Source organism: Corvus kubaryi, unplaced genomic scaffold (assembly GCF_017639235.1).
Source record: "Corvus kubaryi isolate FWS band 111438036 unplaced genomic scaffold, C.kubaryi_AGA036_p1.0 37398, whole genome shotgun sequence".
NCBI classification, from domain to species: Eukaryota; Metazoa; Chordata; class Aves; order Passeriformes; family Corvidae; genus Corvus; species Corvus kubaryi.
In genome coordinates this window covers 22,405,559-22,425,804 of record NW_024581137.1, presented here as the reverse complement: position 1 = coordinate 22,425,804, position 20,246 = coordinate 22,405,559, and the positions used below count along the sequence as shown (strand labels likewise).

The window sequence follows — 20,246 nt, the reverse complement described above, 5'->3', positions numbered from 1 at the left end:
ACAGTTTCTACCCTGTCTCATGACTATGATTCATAGTGTCTCAAAAACCAGAAATGAATATTAATAACACTGTATATTATTCAAGGAGCCTTATATTCAAAAGCTTTCTTATATCTCTCAATCAGGAAATTTTTGCCCTGTGAAGCTGCTGTTTATTTTCTGTGTTAAGTTTCATTGATCATCACTCCACATTTCACAATAATTTCTGTACTCCCTAGCTCTGATGCATGCCTTGGTGTTTGGCAATGTGACTGCCATCATTCAGAGGATGTACTCCAGATGGTCCCTTTATCACACAAGAACTAAGGATTTGAAGGACTTTATACGGGTCCATCACCTGCCACAGCAGCTAAAGCAAAGGATGCTTGAATATTTCCAAACCACGTGGTCTGTCAATAATGGAATTGATTCCAATGAGGTAACCAAATGAGAAGGGGGGGAGGTTTTATTTGATTGTTTTGACTATGAACTTAGAGTCAAGGAGGGGGATAATTTTTCTTTTTTGATGCTGTGTTTTGTGTGAAGTTACATACCAAAGAAAACTGTGCCTAAAAACAAAGATGGGTTATCCTGGGAAGAGGGTACACTATTGAAAAGGCAGGTTTAAAACATCAAATAATGTAAAGTAAAGTTCAGTCCTCCGTGATTCTCAGATGCTGAAGAGGCGTTCATCAGAAGCCTTTTAGATGATGCCAGCAGAAATGCTATAATGAGTAGTCCTGTATTTCACTAAAAAAAATATCTATATGGGGATTTTAAGTCCTTTTTAAAGGAGGGACTCTAATGTCCTTTCCTACCTCCTTCATCCTATTTATTGCAATACTGTAAAAAAGTGATTTAGCCTGAATTTTATGTTATTTATATAGTTACATTTTTAAATATTGCAAAGTGTAACTTGAGAGTGAAATCAAAAGACAGATTTCTGGTGGTGTCTGTGCTTGCTTGTTGTAAATTACTTATCCAGGTTATGTGTTACTGTACTGCAGGAGAAATAATGGCTTCTCTCTGCTGGAGTGTTATTTGAATGGCGCACTCCCTTCAGGTTTCTTGTTATCTGTGTTGTAAAACTCAGTGGTCCCTAAAGATAATGTGGAAATAAGCAGAAAGATTTGGGGTTTGGAACATTCTTTTCCTGATATATTCTTTTTGTGTTGTGAACAGCACAAAGAATGGGATTTTCAACAGCATTTTAGCAACAGAAGGAGCTTAGTAAGATTTACAAAGGTACAAAAATGACTTAGATGTCAAAGATTTCCTAGATGTGGTTAATGATCACCTTCAGCTTTTGTACCTTCTGTACCTTTAGTCATGCTGAAAGTGAGTGACTGCTGTATTACAACTGCAGCTCCTGGAGAGACCATCAGTCTTTCATTATTTGCCTCCTACAGATAAAAAGCCTTGTCCGAGCCCACCTGGTCAAGCATTGGCTGATTGTATTGTTCAGATGCCACATCCCCTCAAACTACAAACAAAACTATGTTTGTGGGCTTGCAGCTTGAAAGGGAAAAAAGGAAGACCTCATGGGTTTTAGTTTCCATAGTTTCTTCCATTGAACACGCACCTTGTCTCCATTCCTTTCCCACCCCTCCTTCAGTGTCCAATAATGTTACTAAAAAATAAAAATAACAACAACAACAAAAACACATTCAAGGCAGGTTTATTTAGTTATCCCTCTTCCAGTGGTTTTGCTATAGAAGAAGTAATATTGCATACTGATGAATTTTATAGAAGGATTTTAAAGAAAGTCTAAATGATGTTGATGTTTGCTCTGTTTTCATTGTATATGTCACTGTATACAACAGTATACCTGATCAGCCTACTGTGTTCTATCAGCTGAGAAGAACTTGGACAAACTTATATTGTGCATTAGAGGGAATTCATACAAACAGTGTTATAGAACTTTTTTTCCTGAGGGTTTGTTTGGTGAGGCTTTTTTGGAGGTGTTTTTTGGTAGAATAAAGGCATATATTCATTCAGGTTTTTCCTGGAATTTATCAGTGTTAAAATTTATTTTAAAAGCACGTCTCATCAAGGGGATAAGAAAAATCAAAGGGAAGTATTTACATCAGTGTGACGTGCAGCACTACTAACTCAGGCTATTTCTGCAAAAGTGGAAACAAATAACTTTACAATTTTTCCCTTTTTCATAATTTTTGCTATCTTTTGGACAGCTTTTAAAAGACTTCCCAGATGAGCTGCGTTCAGACATCACCATGCACTTGAACAAGGAGATTTTGCAGCTCTCCCTTTTCGAGTGTGCCAGTCGTGGTTGCCTCAGGTCTCTGTCTCTGCACATCAAAACCTCCTTCTGTGCTCCCGGGGAATACCTCCTCCGGCAGGGAGATGCCCTGCAAGCGATCTACTTTGTGTGCTCAGGTTCCATGGAAGTCCTGAAGGACAGCACTGTGCTGGCAATTCTTGGTATGTTCACAATCATAGATTTAAAGAGGAAGAATGGTCTCCCAGCATAGGAGGACCTTCACTGCTAACTGATGGCTTAGTATGCCCCTAGTAGTCTGCTGAGAAAGAATTTGTTTAATTTTAATCTGTAATACCTATTCTATGTACACTCTTATTTTTTTATTTTTTAGTTTAAACTTATATTTTGACCTAAGGGGCTTTCAATTGCTAGATTGTTAGCTGTGCAGTATTTCACTTCTGGTTTCCTTATATTTATTCTCTCTTCTTCTCATGTAAAGAGGTACTTGCTATGTTTTGACACAAAATGCTGCCTTCTACTATATTTGGTGATGGCATTGACAGCTCAAAGAACATTGGTTGTCAGTTCCTAAATCTTTCATAAAAATTAGTGGCCAGGAAACGCTCCCACTAATGCTCCCAAATGCAAGGAAGCCATATGAGCCTACTGTCATTCTTTGGCACTTGCCTATGAACATCCCTTGCAGAAAAGCCACGTGGTGAAAAACAAAGCATTGTTGGCTCTGCTCCCCCAAGCTACTTCTTCATGCTTACTGATGCTGTCTGCAGGCATTTGAGTATATTAGAACTGAGAAAGGCCAGAAGTTCAGTTCTAATACATTTTTAGTTGTTGTTTGCAAGATGACTGTTTTTACTCATTGACGTTTAAGCATCTCTAACTGTAAATTTCTGTGATTTGCCTCAATCTAAGGCCTACTAAAGAAATTCTCTTTATCTTCAGCTAAAGGATGATTGGACCTGTCTGAGTTAATGTTTATGAAGTTTTTTTGTGAAATATAAAAGTTTACTCTAAAAGTAGAGAATTATTTTATTGTGATTTTAGTATCTCTAGACTTAAATGTATTCTTCTAATAACTTTTAATATTCTTATAAAACAGAGTTAAAGAGAACATTTCCTTTTTTGCTTTCCTTCCTGTTTTGTGGGATTACACTAGACTGTTGATAATGGAAGCTTCTGGTCTTCTGTAATTGAATTTCTTTTATTTTACTAGAATGCATTTGGTTGGTCTTTTTTTAGAATATAAATGTGATACAGTTCCTATTTGTTTCAGAACTCTTTAATTGTATTAGATTGACAGTCCATATCACTCAATCACTCATTTGTTTCTAGAAAGTTTAAGAATGTCTTGATTTCATTGGATCACATAGATCAAAGATACAAAATATGGCTTAGAATAAAACATAAGCTAAAAGCCAGCAAAAGGTCAAGAGGTACTTCCATTGGAACTATGATTTCATTAATAATTCCATCTTCAGGCTCTTCTGAAAATGTTAATTAAAGCATCATTGTGTAATGGTAACAATCAAAACAATAAGAAAGAGATTAGTGGATTTCTGAGAGAAGTTAATGAAATCATAATGCAAAAAACATAAACATAACACAATGAAATAATGTTTTGTTACAGTGAATGGGAGCTTCATCATTTAAACCTAATTAACACCAGCAGAAGGGGAATGCATCAAACATATAGGACCCTATGAGAAATTGTATTACTGATGTCATGTAAACCCAAGAGAGCAGTTTTCTCCCTGACAATGCTGCAGTTCCCAGAATATTTTATAATTCTGTCCTGATTCTAATTCTAGTGAATTAGTTTTTGTTTACTGAACCATTCTCACTAACAAGCAGTGCAGCAACAATTCAGTGAAACGCTCTCATTACATACATCTTTGGTTCCTCTAGAGACTATCACTTTAATAATGATGGTTAGGGTATATTTTATAGGAAAATATGTTTTAATATGAGTTATGTACTGTTTGAGCATATATCTTTGATTTTTAAAAAATATTAGCCATAAGTTATTTTGAAAACATCCATAATGAGGACATTTGTAACTTTGACTGCATGTCCCTGTTTATTAAAAACAGATATGTCTGTGAGAAACATTTCTACATAAATTTCTTCTCCAATTAAAGTAAAAAGGATGTAAATAGCTACTAAGAATAGCTGAAATGATTCTGTTATGTAACAAATGTTGACATTCAAGGTAAAGTCATTTCATCACTTCATTAATTCTACATGAAACTTCAGGTTACTACCTACAGCCTTTGCTACATTATTTTCATTTGAAAAAGAAACCTATATTGGCACTACCAGATCAATTTTAGAGTTTTTAAACCTGACATTATTTCAACACTATAACTACAATCAAATAAAAATCTAATATTTTTCCAAAATGTTTTTGCTATATTTATACTAATACTGTTCATATATCTAAAAAGTTTCTAATTAAGATGTTTAAAGATCAGTTTTGGTATATTTGAAATATTCTTTCCCTTTTCCACATTAACAGCCAGCAACAGATTAACATGCCAGCCCTTTGCTTAGTATAGTGGAAGACTTCTAAGGAACTGCTGGTATTCAAAGTAAAATGTAAAAGTGTGTTACTGCTTAGCTTTATGGTACGTTTTATTATGTGAGCAATACAAGCTGTGATGAGCAATGACAGATGTTATTGCTACCTATCAAATTTCGCTTTCCCAGACTGACCTAAGCTCATACCAGTTCTCATTTATACCAATAGAGATTTTTAAGAGACCCCAAAGTAGCATTAATGTATGTGTATTCCTATCATAAGAGAAAATCCCTCCCTATCCTAAGTTTATGATAAGTACATTTGAGAAAATTCTTCAAGCTCCGTGTAAATAGGAACAAATTTATTTTAAAGTACTAAAAAGGTGATATTTTAAAGTGTAAAGTTATCCCATTTAAGAAGCTTCAGGAATGGTTGACTGCTTAGTTTAGCTTACCCTGCAAGCTGACCATTTCCTGTGTAATATACAGCTGGAATAACATGCTGGGTGGATTTTCAGATGTGACAGTCTTAACTTATTATTTATTAATCACAGAATAATGTAAGATGGAAGGGACCTTCAGAAGCTACCCAACCTAAACCTGCTTAAAACAGTGCAAATTTAGCTCAGATTCCTCAGGGCTATGTCCAGGCAAGTTTTGAACATCTCCAGAGATGCTTGCAATTCCTCTTTGGAATTTGCCTCTTTGAGCAGGCTGTTCCACTGTTTCATGACTTTCCTAATTTATAATGAGAATTTCTTTTGTTACACCTTGTGCTCAGTACATCTTGTTCCCCTGGGCACTCTGAAGAGAAGTTTAACTCTGTTTTCTCTACTATTTTCTGTTAGGCTGTTGAAGAAAATAATATCCTTCCTTTGCCTTCTCTTTGTAAGATGGAACAATACCCCACTTTTGCAGCCTTTCCTCATACATTATGTTTTTTAGTCCCTGATTCTTGGTAGAATCTTTTGGTCTCACTCCAATTTGCCAATATTCTGTCTTGTATGGGGAAGCCCAGAACTGGACACAGTGCTCCAGATCAGGTGTGACAAATATAGAGGGAAAGAGTCACTTTCCTGGGTCTTGCTGGCTCCACTCTTGCTAATGCTGCACAGGAGGTCCTTGAACTTTTCTGCAAGGACACATTGTTGGTTCATGTTCAATTTGTCCGCAAGGACCCCCAGGTCCTTTCCTGCAGAGCTGCTGTCCAGCTGCTCAGCTCCCACTTCGTACTGCTGTAGGGAGGGTTTTCATCCCTGGTGCAGGACTTGGCATTTGGTTTTGTGGAACTTCATGATATTCCCGTCAGCTGATTTGTCTTTCACTGAGGTCGCCCTAAATAGCAGCTTTTTCCTTCAGCACATCAACCAGTTCCCCCAGTTTGGTACTGCCCATGACTTGCTAAGAATACACTCCATCACACTGTCCAGGTCTTTAGTGAAGACCATCTGCTTTAACTTCTGGGGAAAAACTCTGGTTCAATGACTGCACTTTGGAATTTATACCTCAGATCAGATGTTTATGGAAGCTTTTAACTATAAAGTTTCTGTGCTCTTCAATATATGGTCTGTAGAACTTTTTATTACAAGTGTCCTAAGGCAGTCTTGCCCATAAATGAAAAAACAACAGCATAAGAATTCTTTGTTAGGCCATTCTTTCTTCTCAACAGAGATGCTAAAATGATATCTTAACACCTGCATGTTTTAACACACACAAACGCAAAACCACCCCATAACAGCTTTTGTGAAAAATAATTGCACCTGCTATTAGTTACTAATGTAATCTTCATTTTATACTTATTTACTTTATTGTTCCCTTAAATCAACCAGTTACCTGTCTGGAAATCAGTTTTTGTACCTCCAATTAATTGCATATAAGGTTGCATCTGCAAAAAAAAAAAAAATTAGTCTAAGATCCTTTAGGATGTTATTAATTAAACAACGCGTTAGTAACAATGGGATTTCAGGTTCAGGTGTAGCAATTATGTTAAACAGCTTTATGATTCAAAAAAGAAGTAAAGAATTTATGCTTCGAAGATAATTATGTTTGTATTTTCTTTCAGGTAAAGGAGATTTAATTGGAGCAAACCTATCCATTAGGGATCAAGTTATTAAAACAAATGCAGATGTTAAAGCTCTAACATATTGTGACCTCCAATGTATTATACTCAAAGGTCTCTTTGAAGTGCTCGACCTCTACCCAGAGTATGCTCACAAGTTTGTTGAAGACATACAGCATGATCTCACTTACAATCTAAGAGAAGGCCATGAAAGTGATGTAAGTATCTTTAAAGGTTTCTGCAGTTATTGTCATCTTTCAGATGCTTGTCACAATAAAGAAATAATACACAGATTATGTTAAAAGAGCTGCTGATCCCATTTGTTTGATAATTCAGATATTACCTACATGAATTGTACATCAGTTGGTCAGATCATAAGCATTGAACAACCTCTCTGCTTGTTATTTTCCATAAAAAACATCATCCTTGAGAGAAAATGCTTTAATTTTTTTATATATTTTTTGTTTATCTATAAAAAATAATTCATATTTACACAAGCTATGTGTCCAAATAAAGGTTTTATCCATACCTTTTCTAGAAGCTCATGTGCCAGCCTAATGAACATTCATTTCATAATCATTGGTTATCACTTTTAGTTAAGAATGTCATCACACACACTGAAAATGAAAAACAGTTCTCATACACTATAATTAAAATGTGTTTTTCCACTTAAACAAGTACTTTATTTTGGAAAAAAAAACCCAAAACAAACAAAAACCCCAAACAAAACAAGAAGAAATTCCAGATAAAGCACTCCTGAAAGGCGTCAGTACAGACTCACCAAAGTACTTTCACTGATACTATATAAAAAATATATAGAGAGCGATTTTGATAGTGAAAAGCTTTTATGACAGCCCTCTTTTTCTGACTTAATCATGTGAATGCTCAAATACAGTTATAGTCAAACTTTCAAGTTAGTGTTTAACAGGTCAGGTATTTGTCTTTGTTTTGCGCTTCTCCTAACACACAAAGAGAAGTAACATTGGAAAACCAGGAATTTTTACTAGGATATCAAGACAGGGGACAAATATAATGCCAAGGAAGAGTGCACCAAAGTACTTTTCAGTTCAAAACCCCAATGAATTTGATACTATATAGCTTCCTATTAGATGTACTTTGGTGCCAGTGTTTCCACAGCAACACTCTATTAAACCATTGCAGCAGAAAGGAGTCCATATATAAGTGTGTACTTCTGGAGAGGAGAATAACCAGGATCTCTCATTTGTTTGTCTCTTGAAATGTCTCCAAACTTCCTGCTGATGAAAACAGCAGCTGAGAGTACACATCTGTTCTGAGAGCTTGGTGATTAGTTTGTGTAACACATTTCCCTTGGGGAGGGATGTTTGATATGAAAAGGAGTAAAACTCCATTTAAAGACAGGGTTTGAAGATGATTACATTCCCCTCTACAGTTTTGTCGTGGAACTTGATGGATCCCCACAATCTGTTGCTTCATGCTTTTCTGTATGATGACAAATCTGAGGATCATCCTCTCAGCTGCATTCAGTTTTTATAAATTCAGGGACAACTCTTCCTGATTAGAGTCAGCTGGGTGATGTACAGACTGCTGTGAGCAAGCCTACAGCAGTCTTGGAGGTGAGTGTTTCTCAGGTTCTCCGAGGAGGATGTGATTTAAAGCAGTGCAGGACACATCCAAGTAACTTCTCTGCTTTAAAGTAGTATTTGTGAGCATATGCTTATTTTCATGGTATAATCTGTCACCTTAAAATTAAAGGAAAAAATATCCTGACATGAAGTAACATCCACTGTCACAGGCAGATATACAGAATCCAAGACAGATTATCAGTTTTGCTTTCACCTACATCCTCTGGTTAACCATGTCCTCTGCTAGTAGTTCTCTTGCAGTAGAACATACCTGTGCATCTCATTTCTTATCCAACCATTTTACTTATCAATAAGGATAAACAGCACCAATAGGGCAGCCAAAAATTGTACCTGGTGTGCCTGGTCAAAGCAACTAACTTTGCTTCAGCTGGAAAATACTATGTCTTCATTAATATAACTTGCAAACAGAAATAATTGGAGTTATCTGATGGTTACTCTCAGAGAAAAGTAAGAAGAAAGTTTTCAGATGTACAGTTCTTGGGTATGTTAATACGACTTCTTTCTTCTTTTTGTTTAAGTACAGCACTACTTCTTGGGAATGGTGTTATGGGACAGTTTGGCAGCTAGGCCACTGTATCTTGATTCCCTCTCCCTAATATAGGGAGATTTTACTTTTCAGATTATCTGTGACTTCCGCAGCTTTATGGAAGTTTTGGATTTGGAGAACATTTCTGTAGTTAAACAGTAGATCTATTCATTTGAGTAAGTCTGTTTCTCACTCTTTTTTCTTGGAAATTTTAAATTACTGTAAATCTGTACCTGAATGTGAATTCAATAATTCTTAAAATTAATCAGCAGCAGTGTATAGGGTCAGGTGAATTGCAGGGTGAAATAGCATGAATTTCCCCACTATGACTTGTGAACTGTCTTTCAGTCCTGACCTAAAATGTTACTGCATTTTCAGTCAAAGTCCACCAAATCTACTGTAGGCTGAAGATTTATTAGCACTTTAAGCCAGCATTAAAAAGCTGAGAATGAATAAGAATTTAGTACTGGTTGTTCATTATCCCTGTTCCACCTTTGTTGTGCTGTTGGAATGGTTCACTGCACACAAAATTGAATCAGAGATTTTAACTGAATTAGAAGCATGTGGACAAAAAAGGGGTCAGAAGTCATCTGTAGTGTCCTGATCCTGAAATGTCAAAATTGGATACTTGGCACTAGATTACATATCTTCCCTACCTACCCACACACAAGAAAGGGAAACATTTTAAATTTGTTTTCTTGGTTCATTTCTAAGTCTAAGAGTGTAGATAATGATGTGCTCCATCTGCATTAAAATCCAAGTAAGGTATAACTGTGGAAAAGGCTCAAGGACTTCCATTGTTTTGTCACTTTTCAGTAAAACAAGGAGGAGACATAACCAGGTTTCCCAGTAACAAGTAGAAGCTGTAGCTGTTTGGTTATAGACGGATTGAAAGTGCTGTTTAGCAGTCCTGGAAGAAAAGCCCAGATTTTGAGTATAGGAGATGACAACTATTTCAGGCTCTAATGATTAAAAGGCAGAGAAACAGACACAAAATCAGAGAGATAAAGTTTCTATGATTCCTCATGATAACTCTTAAGCCAGGAATTGCTAAGTGATTTATTATTATCACCATTAATGTGTGTTTAGCCACACTGGCAGTGCTACTATGCCATCTTTTCATACATTCTCATCACAGCAAGATGTAAATTAGGAGAGACTTTTTGTTGATTGTACATATTCTGACCCTCTGCTTTCTTTGCTGCCTTGTGATCAATAAACCCATAACTGTGTTTGTAAATGTATTCAAATCTTTGAGGACAGTTAGACAATTTTTCTGGTCGCTGGAGTTGTGACATTAAAACAATGCAGCCATTTCAACCAATTTTTCTATGTCTGTTGACTGTGTTGTCATAGTAAGGAAACAGTTTGCTGAGTAACACAGATTTTGACATGTGCCTCACCCCATCTATATAATTTTGCACTATGAATTAGAGGTTGCATATGTATTAGGCAGTGAGAGTGTCCATATCTGATTTGATAAAGCTAAGCACTCAGAAGAAGGTTCTTAAAACATATGTAGCTACATCTGTACACATACATTTATATAAAAGAAATTGGAAACTATTTTGTTATCCACCAGCCCTAGAAAATGTGTTATTTGATACATTTAGAGAGTAGTAGCCTCTGTTCATAACTCTGAATTATCCTATGAAGAACTCAGAATAAGTAAATGTTTGGACAACATCTTTGTAGGCTTTATAAGATTTTATTGTTTCTGATTATTTCTTATGTCCATGCAGAAGAATCTGCAGTATAGACAACATTATTCAGATTTTAAAAACCAAACCAAAACAACAACAACAAACACAAACAAATAAAAAACCAACCAAAAACAAAACCAAAGGCTGGCTAAAGCCACACCGATAAAAAGAACAAGAAGTCTCCTTGACACCTATGCTGTCCCTCCTAGCTATAATTAAGTCCCAAAGGAAGACAAGGCACATGCAGGCACAATCTTTGTCTCACTAAAGCTCTATCACTGTGTGTCATTTTCAAAAAGAAGTGGTTATATTCCTGAAGGGTCAAAAACCTTTGTTTGTAAATAGGACTTGCAACTAATAAGAATATACTTTTCCTTTTGTAGACTTAGAAGTAGTGTTCTGGCTCCTACAAAAGCTTCCCTTCCCCTCTCCCCAAAGAAGCAGCTACTGTCCTTAAAATGAAAACACTGTTTGTGAAACAAAGGAAGGATTGATTCTGTCAGTGCATCACAGTGTAAATGAGACATAATGACAGGGTTTCATGAAAATGTGGTAGATTCCTTCTCCGGTTGGGAACATGGAGTCTTACTGCACCTTAGCCAGGCTCTTTGATAGTAAAATAAATCAATAGACAAATACATTTTAAAAGGCAATCAAGCAACCAAGAAGCAATAAACCCAAAGGATCTCCCCCCACCTTCCCTCTGAAAGGCATTGCCTAACAAAATACGGATTGATTCTTGTACTTTGGAGAGGCTGGTGTTTAGCATTTATTAAATTTTAATGACTGAGTTGTGAGGAGTTTTTAATATAATAAAGCTCAGGTTGTTATTAGCAGTATCTAAGAAATTACAATGGATGCTCCTCATTTTCTATTGGAAAATCTGACAACTGACCAAATCAATTGTTCATAAAGGTGAGAGTAGCTCTAAGCTCTGGAGCACACAACAGCGGGCACAGCTTGGGGAAAAAATGTCTACAAATTCTGATCTAAAATATACTGAGCTTTCTGATACATTCCAGCTAAGCATTAAGTATTTTAAAAGCATGTTAGTAATTCTTCCTCATGTCATTTTAACTGGCTCATTTGAAGACTTTTATTTTTCTTTGTTCTAACTGGTGGCATTGCTCTTGCTGTAAGAAAAGAGCAAAAAATATTTTGAATGCAAGCACAAAATTCAGATTAAATTCTGCCTTGCCACTGTTTGGTTTTCAGCTAGTAGATTACATATTTGATGTGCATTCACTCTTGCCTCTTTATTCATGCTTTTTCTAGATCTGGATTTCTACTATAGGTCATCTGAATTCATGAATGTTACTTTCCAATATAGCAATAACTTGTTCTATTACATATTTGATTGTCTATTATGAATCAGCAATGAAAATAGTGTGAAATTTCTGATATTTTTAATACATTGATTGTCTGCAAAGTAAATAGTACTTTGCTTTAAGGAAGAAAATAAGTTATCCTATTTACTACTGTATAAATATTAAGGAAAAAAATAAGCATGGGGATGTTTTTTGCTTTTAATCTTGGCAAGTTTTGTTAGATAAGAAAACCTGATAGAAACTTCATTCACATAATTGCTTATTGATGAGTTTAACTTCCAAAGCAAAAATAATTCCTATTTCATGGGTATTACCTATGTGTTTATAATAAAATTCATGCATTGAAAAAATGAATTTCCAAATTAGGTCTTACGGCACTGCTATAGTCACAATTCCTCTACTCCATCTGAGATCATGGTTCATCCTGCACACTGCAGGACAATCACACATTGCAAAATATTTTTAATAATAAATAATTTTCATAGAACATTTCCCAAATAATTCCAACAAACTTTTAGAGAGAGGAGATGGTTTTGTAACACCACCCAGCAGCTGTGTAAAATGAAGTGGTTTACCTTAAAAAAGTCAATCAATCCTACTTTAACAGTAGTGTTGGATAATTTTGAGGAAAACTTCTAATTTTTAAATATGCTTACAGCATATTAGGCACTCACCTTTGTCAATACTTGTCTGGCAGAGGATCATGTACTATTATTGTAGGTGTAGCTCACTGGTGTTTATTGTCAGTAAGTATAAATTTTGCAAACTAAGAGACCAATCAATAGCAATTTTTGTGTTTCTGTACAAGAATTATTACAACAAGTAGAATATAGAATTGAATAAATCACCTAAAACAACAGGAGTTTAGTACTTTATTTGCGTGATTATTCTTTATAAACCCCCCCAACAAACAACTAAAATAACTTTAAACCTGTGAACCAACTGTTTATGATCTTTATTCCACAAGCATGTGGCTCCCTTTGCTCTACTTGTCCTTGTAGAAGCCCTAAGTGAGTGATGGCTGAACAGCCACTGCTTCTGCCTGAAAGACACCATGTATTAATTTTTCCTTTACACCTCTTGTTATGGAGTCTATAAACTGCTCAACTTCTCAGTGATTATAGTGTAGGAATGAAGGTGCTCCTCATACTGTCAAAAACTAAACTAATTTTAAAACTGTTAACATATAATTAATTTTGAGACATGATTCCTGATGTGTTCATTGGAGTAGCTCTCTTACCTGCCTCTGTGCATGGACTACTCACCAATTAGTGCTGCTGTGAAATATAACTCAGGGCTTTCACATTTTACAAGCTACTCAGATTTTTCATTTATGCTTCTGGGACAAGCTGGAATATTTTGTCCTTTTTCCCTCTCTCTCTCTCCCTCTCCCTCTTCCTCTTCCCTAAATAAATTAGTCTATTCCTGAACAAGGCAGCACTCTCAAAATGTCATTTACACAGCTCGACTTCTTTATTCCTATGGAACAAGTCATGCAGCTGTAGATGGCCACGAGCACTGGCAGAAACAAAACCAGAGCTGTTAATGCACCTGTTTTACACTTCATTTATGATATTAAATGGATGAGATGTGGTTCAGGAATAAGCTCTGTCCTCTAGCTCTCTGCAAGATATTTCACAGGTCTCCTATCTTTATTGGTGACAGTAAGCATGTTTTGGTGGATCTTTGGCTGTGAAGTTGGATGCTGGTTTCAAACAGGGAAATCTGCTGCAATAGCCTCCTCCCTGTGCAGTGTCAGTCAGTCCTTCTTCCACTCCCTCAGCCTGGCAATTAACTGCTTCACTTTCTATGGGGGCAAGGCTGACCTGGAGCTATAGTGTAAGCCAGGCTTACAATCCTTTCTCTGTAGTCTGGTAGCTCATAAAGCTTCTTTACAAGCAGCCATTGATGAGCATGTGTGTGCCTCTGAGCCATCTCTTCCCCCAGTACCCCTCAAGATAATCACCTCACTGTGTTGTTTCTAATATATCCTTCAATATGGTACACTGCTGAGAAATAATGCAACAAGGAAACACGTAATTCAAAAAGGATAGACAGGTTGGCCTTTTCATTTTCTTTCCTAGTATCTTTACCTGAAGAATCTTTTTTTCCCTGATAATCTCCTGTTTCATCTCTGTAGCCTTCTGTCATTCTAATTTTTTGAAAATAACACAGACACTGTTTGGTTTTGTATCTAATAGTTTATTCTTCTGATTTGTGGTCATTTTTCAGTTAGAAGATTCACCCCACCACAACTTATGGATGCAATTATGTCATCTTTTCCATTAATATTTTTTTCTTTAGTTCTTGTATTTTTACAAATCTTTTCCATTTTACACCTTAAACAAGTGGACCATTAACTGTAAGGGTGAATCACACAAGGTGTGGAAAAAAAGACAAAGAGGAGGACGAGAAATTAACCAGTTTACATTAGTTTGGGAGTATGTTACGTATTCCAACTCTTTTGTGAATGGATTAAGAGACAGGAATTATGACTACTAGCCTCACATTATTTATTAAAGTATTTTCAAAAGTGGACCTTAGCACTTTCTTGACAAATACAAAAAAACTTTCATTGTAACTAGAATTATCATGTTTAAATAAGTGACAAAATTTTACTTCTAATTTTAGCTTTTGAGTCCTTTTGAACATTCTCCATTCTCATTCATTTCACTTCCTAGGATTATTACATTCTGCATCAGATTATAAAGCTTAACCCAAGGGTAACATGTTGAAAAAAATCCAGGCTAGCAAAGCAGCTTATTGATGTTTTTAGACTGCTGTATGAGGAGGGTATAAAACACTGTGTCAAACAGAATTTTAGACAGAAAAAGCTCCTGGCTTTCAGAGTATTGCCTTGGAATCTAACCATATTTCTATTTTAATTAGACAGGCATGCTAGAGGATAACTTTTTTTCCAATGTGTCTCAATGTGCCTTAGGGAACATCATATTATAACTTTTACAATATTAATATTATCTTTGTCTCTACGCTGTAAAAAATGGAAAATAGAATTAATCCTAATATACCTAAAATTTAAAATAATGTCAATTAGGAGAGAGAATTTATTTTAATTTTTTTTTTCACTACTCCTTTTATTTGTATTGATGTAGCACTGATCTGTCAGTGACCTTAGATTTAGAAGTGTTTTTACAATAAGCTGTTCTTTCATTATTATGGGTCATATAGGACTAATTAATGAATGAAATGATAGTACCACAATGTCTTCTATAAAAACATTAGATCTGAAGGCATAGACTGCCTTGATATATAATGTTCATGTCAGACTGGCTTATGTGGTGAAGTTCCTACATGACTTGCAGAGTCATTATAACCTCAGGATATATGCTGAAATGTGTGAAACTAAATGTAGTGTAGTCCTTGAGAAAACTGTCTATAATCTGTGCGAGCTGTGTATCAAGTTGGCATTTTACATCGATACAAGTGTGTGTTCTCAATTTTATTGCACTGCTAACGTTTTTAGTGCCATTTTTCTTCAAACATCATAGAACAGTAGAATAACAGAGGACCTCTGAAGGTCATCTAGACCCACCCCTCTGCTCAAAGATATGAAAGCATGTAAAAATGGAAAACCAGAAATTTTTTATGTACAAATGCAGTCAAAGTTTCTACTGATATAAAAAATAATATATCCGTGTCTTTTTCTTTTTAATCACCTATACCTTCAGCCAGTAAAACCAGAGCTACAGAACCTGCCTACATAAGTGCAACTAGAGTTCTGCTGAAAATAGATTTGGTACCCAAGACATATATTACATTACATTATTAAAATCATGTTATTATTTACCACATCATTGACAATTTTTGAAGATTTGGTAAATAATAGCATGACTGTAATAATAAACATATACACATTATATACATATATACTGTATATAGAGTACAGTAGTGCATAGATAGTAAGTGTTCAGAGACAGATTCCATTGCTAGTCACACTAAGTTCATTGTTCATTCCATCACTGTCCAAAATTGATACTGGATTTCTATGACTGTGTTTGTTTTTATGTCGTGCTACTTCAAGCAATTTTCTTAAGACTTCTCCACAGATATATTACTTTCCTCAGGGAGGCACTTATTAACACTCATCCCACTGATTTGTCCTGTGAATGCTAACAAAACACCTGGCCAACATCAGGAATGCTTAGAAATAGGCAACTGGTAATAAAATTAACTGGGAGACTATTCTTCAATATCCACTTCATTGTCCCCCTCTTTTTAAGAGCGTCTCTGAAGTTAGATATACATATCTACATAAATAGTAGTATGAAGTTCCATTTAAAGATAAAGCTAACAATACAAACACAACTCCTTCACAGTATCTCCAGCCTCAAACTGAGGAGTCTAACTGAATATCACGGGCCAATCAAGGGCCAATCATGCAAATATTTATGAATCTGTTCAAAATCTTAAAGATGCTTGAAGTTAGGCATATAAGTTTTATTGCTTTGAAAGCTGCCAGCCTTTATTGTAGTTTCTATTATGTAAGTCTTTACTTGACTGTAATCAAACTGTAGGAGTATTAAAAAGCTTTCTCCACTACGTCTTCTTTCTGTAGCAATCTGCAGGCTTTTCCAAAAATACAACCTGCCAGACAGTACAGTCAGTGCCAGGTCTATTGTCTACTTTAACAATTCCTCCTTTTGTCTTCTTTTCACCTTATTGATAGTCTGTTCTTTAATTTTTCATTTTTTAAAATTCTTACTGGCACAGGTTTACTATGAAAGATGCATTTTCATAGCAGTTGAAACCCTAATTTCTTCTCCTGTTTTGGGGTGGGTTAGAGGCACATAAGTATATAGAAGTAAAGATTACTAATTATACCATCCATGTTTTCCATTTATTTGATTCTTAATGTGGCACAAGTGACAGAGACATTAGTTTTTTTGTTTCTGTAGCACCTTTTTAACAAGAAGTGCAATGTATCCTGTATTGCTACTAAAACAATTAAAGTGTAATTTTAAAAAAATTTAATAAATGCAGAGAGGTTAACATTCAGGTTTTAAAGAAACATATGAAAAGTAAACTTTTAATACCAAATATAAAAGCTCATGTGAGAAGTTTGAATCCAAGAAAGTATTCATTTGCAAAAAAACCCACTATCCAAAGCTAACCACCACCAACCAGTCACAGAACATTTGTACCAACTTCACAAGTTAAAACAATTACAAAGAAACAAAAGATTCAGGACAACATCTTAACAGGAGATTGCAGAGCTCGTGGCAATTCACTATTACAGTTTCCCTAGGATAAAATGCCAGTGACAGATCTGCTGTTCAACTTTTGCTGCTAGTTCAATGCACTCTGTATTGTAAGAAGGATCAGAGAACACTGAAAACATCTGCTTCCACAAAATACTCTTTATCTGTCCATTAAGCAAGGAAGAGAGAGAAGAATAACCCGAGAAAATGTGGGAACAAGCCAATGAACAATAGAAAGTCTTAAAAAGAAAAGCAAAACAAGGGAAAACAAAGGGGGTGGGGATATAAAACAATTGTGTCTAACAAGGTTTTTGTGAGTGATTGAGTCTTTTGTGATTTAGAGGACTTGTGATATTTCATTAAAAATTTCCTGATTACAGAAAACTGAGGCCTGAGTACGTGTGAGGCATTAAGTTTTGCAGCAGTACAATAATCTCTTGTTATGTACTTGTATTTCTTCCATTACCATACAGTAAATTTGCAAAGAATAGAACATCTGGTACGCATTCTTGTTTTTTTACCCCACACTGTCTGTGCTCCTAAACGGGCTTTTCCAGTTTCCAAATGCTGACTAAGAACATTAATACTCCAGTTTGATTTCAAATCCTTCCCTGAAAATGTATTTTATCCTTTTGACTCCTCAGATATAAAGAATTATTCATGTATTTTAGTACCTAAGATTACAAGAAAATCAGTGAAATTATGTTTCTATTTTTATTCCTACTTTTTGTGAAAGCAGCAAGAATCCGCCCAGAAAACACTGGTAACATTCTATTGAGCCCAAGCGTGAAAATTTAGTGACTGGACATATAATGTATTAGCCTCAAATTTAGCTGCATCTCTGTATCCTCTTTCCAGGGTTTTATAGTTGGAATTAATCTTGAATTATTTAATTGCCTGTGTTGGCCACAGTTCCTGGGAGAGATTCTTTATAAATGACTACTGCCATTTGACACTGAAAAAATTTTCGGATCACTGGCTTTCAACAGCAAACCACTAGTGTTTTCAGATGGAGAAATATTCTTTTTGTGCTTTTAATAATATCAAGGGTTACTGAATTTTTTAAATCTGTGTATTAAGATACTAAAAAATTGGAAGATTATAGATTTGTGATTCCATATTTGGAAGATTTTTATATGATTCTGCTCTAGGTACATGATCTCTTATTGTTTTGTCTTGTAAAATTAAATTTAATACCTGGTTTCACAAGACATAAAGAGACATCAGCACTGAAATCAAAAATTTAATTAGACTCTCTGACAGTATTTCACATAACTCATGCTAACATCAGCATTTCTGGTTTTTTCCTAATGCATATTAAGTTAAATATCTGTGTTTTTCCTTTCAGTCCTTATCCTTTAAAAGCTGTACTTCTTTTTAAAAGAGGGGAATATGAACTATTTGGCACACTCTTTTTGCAGAAGGAAAAAAAAGAGCATTTTATAGAAGAGTGCATTAGTGTGTTGCCCTAAATAAAAGGTTTTAGCAGCCTAGAAACTAGGACAACACCTCCTAATTATTTTCTGATACTACATTTTTACAGGGATAAAACTATGTGCATAATAAGGACTTTTAACTTACTGCACTTTGGCTTTGTCCAAGTTCTTGTTCATCTTTTCTCTTTGAGACTGGAGGGAGAGACAGAGGAAGTGCTGGAACAAGTTTAGAAGTAAAATCCTTGAGAGTTCTCTCTGGTCACAGATTAGATTCCTTTGCAAACTTAAACTACTAAGCCATAAAGCCCAGGCCCCTGTTGTGTGTGCAAGACAGGGTATTCAAAGCTACAAGCAGTAAGTATGGTTGCAGTGTATTTATAGAGAAGTAATTACAGCACTCTTTACTGTGGATTTTGTGCTATGGAAAAGATAGTTTATCGGTCCTTAGTTTATTTAAAAATATCAATATTTGGGGAAATTGTTCCCAGTAGGTTAAAGGAACCAGTTTGGGGAAACAGGGGAAGCCTGGTAAGCAGCTTCTCAAATCACATGCTCTGTGTTTGTACTTACCCTTCCTATCTGTTACACTTCCTCCTGAGGACAAAAAGCAACCTGCCTTCAAAAATTCCTTAACCCTTCTCTCGGGAAGGTCACGAGGCAACCAAATGCTGCCACTAACCCCATTTCCTCTGCAGCCAGTTTCTCCATGTGACCAAGCCAGGGTAACACAGAGCAGAGAGGGATTGATGGGTGGCTGTGGCTGCTGTGCTGAGGAGCAGTGGGGAGGTCCAGAAGCAAGGGCACAGTGCTAACAACTGGTCATGCAGCTTAAAACCCATAGAATGACTTCTTTGTCTTCGTTTTCTAGATGTACAGTCGGGTTTACCATGTACTCAGGAGGAGGAAATAAACAAATCAAAACAAAAAGTGAAGGAAATCTTCACCCACATACAAATTACAAATGACAAGTCACTTCTAAAGCCTTCAGCAGGAAAATGCATACTTTCTGAGGTCTTTTTTGTGAAGCTGCTAATGTTTGGGATTTGCCTGGAATTTTAATTAAGGCTGCTATTTAACATTCACACTGCACCTGTGCCTAGAAGCCAAGCAAACTGCTGCCCCAAAGTTCTGGGCACTATTTTAAACTAATATTTCAAACATATGTGCAAAGCAGGCCAGTAGTACTTCCTAATTCTGACTCTAATATTTTAGTACATTCCTAGTTTCCTCTCATCCTGAATCTTGAAAAAGATAGTGATTCTTCAATTGGCATAGATTACAATGCAACTTGTGAGATTTCAGTATCTGACATCTCATCCTCTGCTATCATCTAGTACTTTAACTCAGTAAGAACACAGCAGTTATTTTGTTTACACAGCCTAATTATTGCAGTTGCTCTGTTTGGCAGTTATTAGAGTGTTATTGCTACATTTAATGGTACACCTGCTACACTCTTGGCTGTTGTGCAGTAGGATTTCTCCTTATGAAAACTTAAATATTCTGTATTTGTATATTACACCATTACTAGTACCCTCACTACAAAACAGTTTTTAGGTTAACCTGAAAGACTTGTAAAGGAACAAAAAAAAAAAAATTAAAAAAAAAACAAAAAACC

The 20,246-nt window shown here is 35.6% G+C and overlaps 1 protein-coding gene across 3 annotated transcripts in view; it reads left to right on the top strand.

The window, feature by feature from the left end:
* Positions 1 to 20,246, top strand: part of KCNH8 (potassium voltage-gated channel subfamily H member 8) — a 175,596-nt gene that overhangs the window by 133,331 nt on the left and 22,019 nt on the right. For all 3 annotated transcript variants that reach the window (XM_042043885.1, XM_042043884.1, XM_042043883.1), the window contains 3 exons: positions 219 to 418; positions 2,172 to 2,421; positions 6,798 to 7,012. In XM_042043885.1, the coding sequence (XP_041899819.1) occupies positions 219 to 418; positions 2,172 to 2,421; positions 6,798 to 7,012 (665 nt within the window). The remainder of the gene's footprint in view (positions 1 to 218; positions 419 to 2,171; positions 2,422 to 6,797; positions 7,013 to 20,246) is intronic.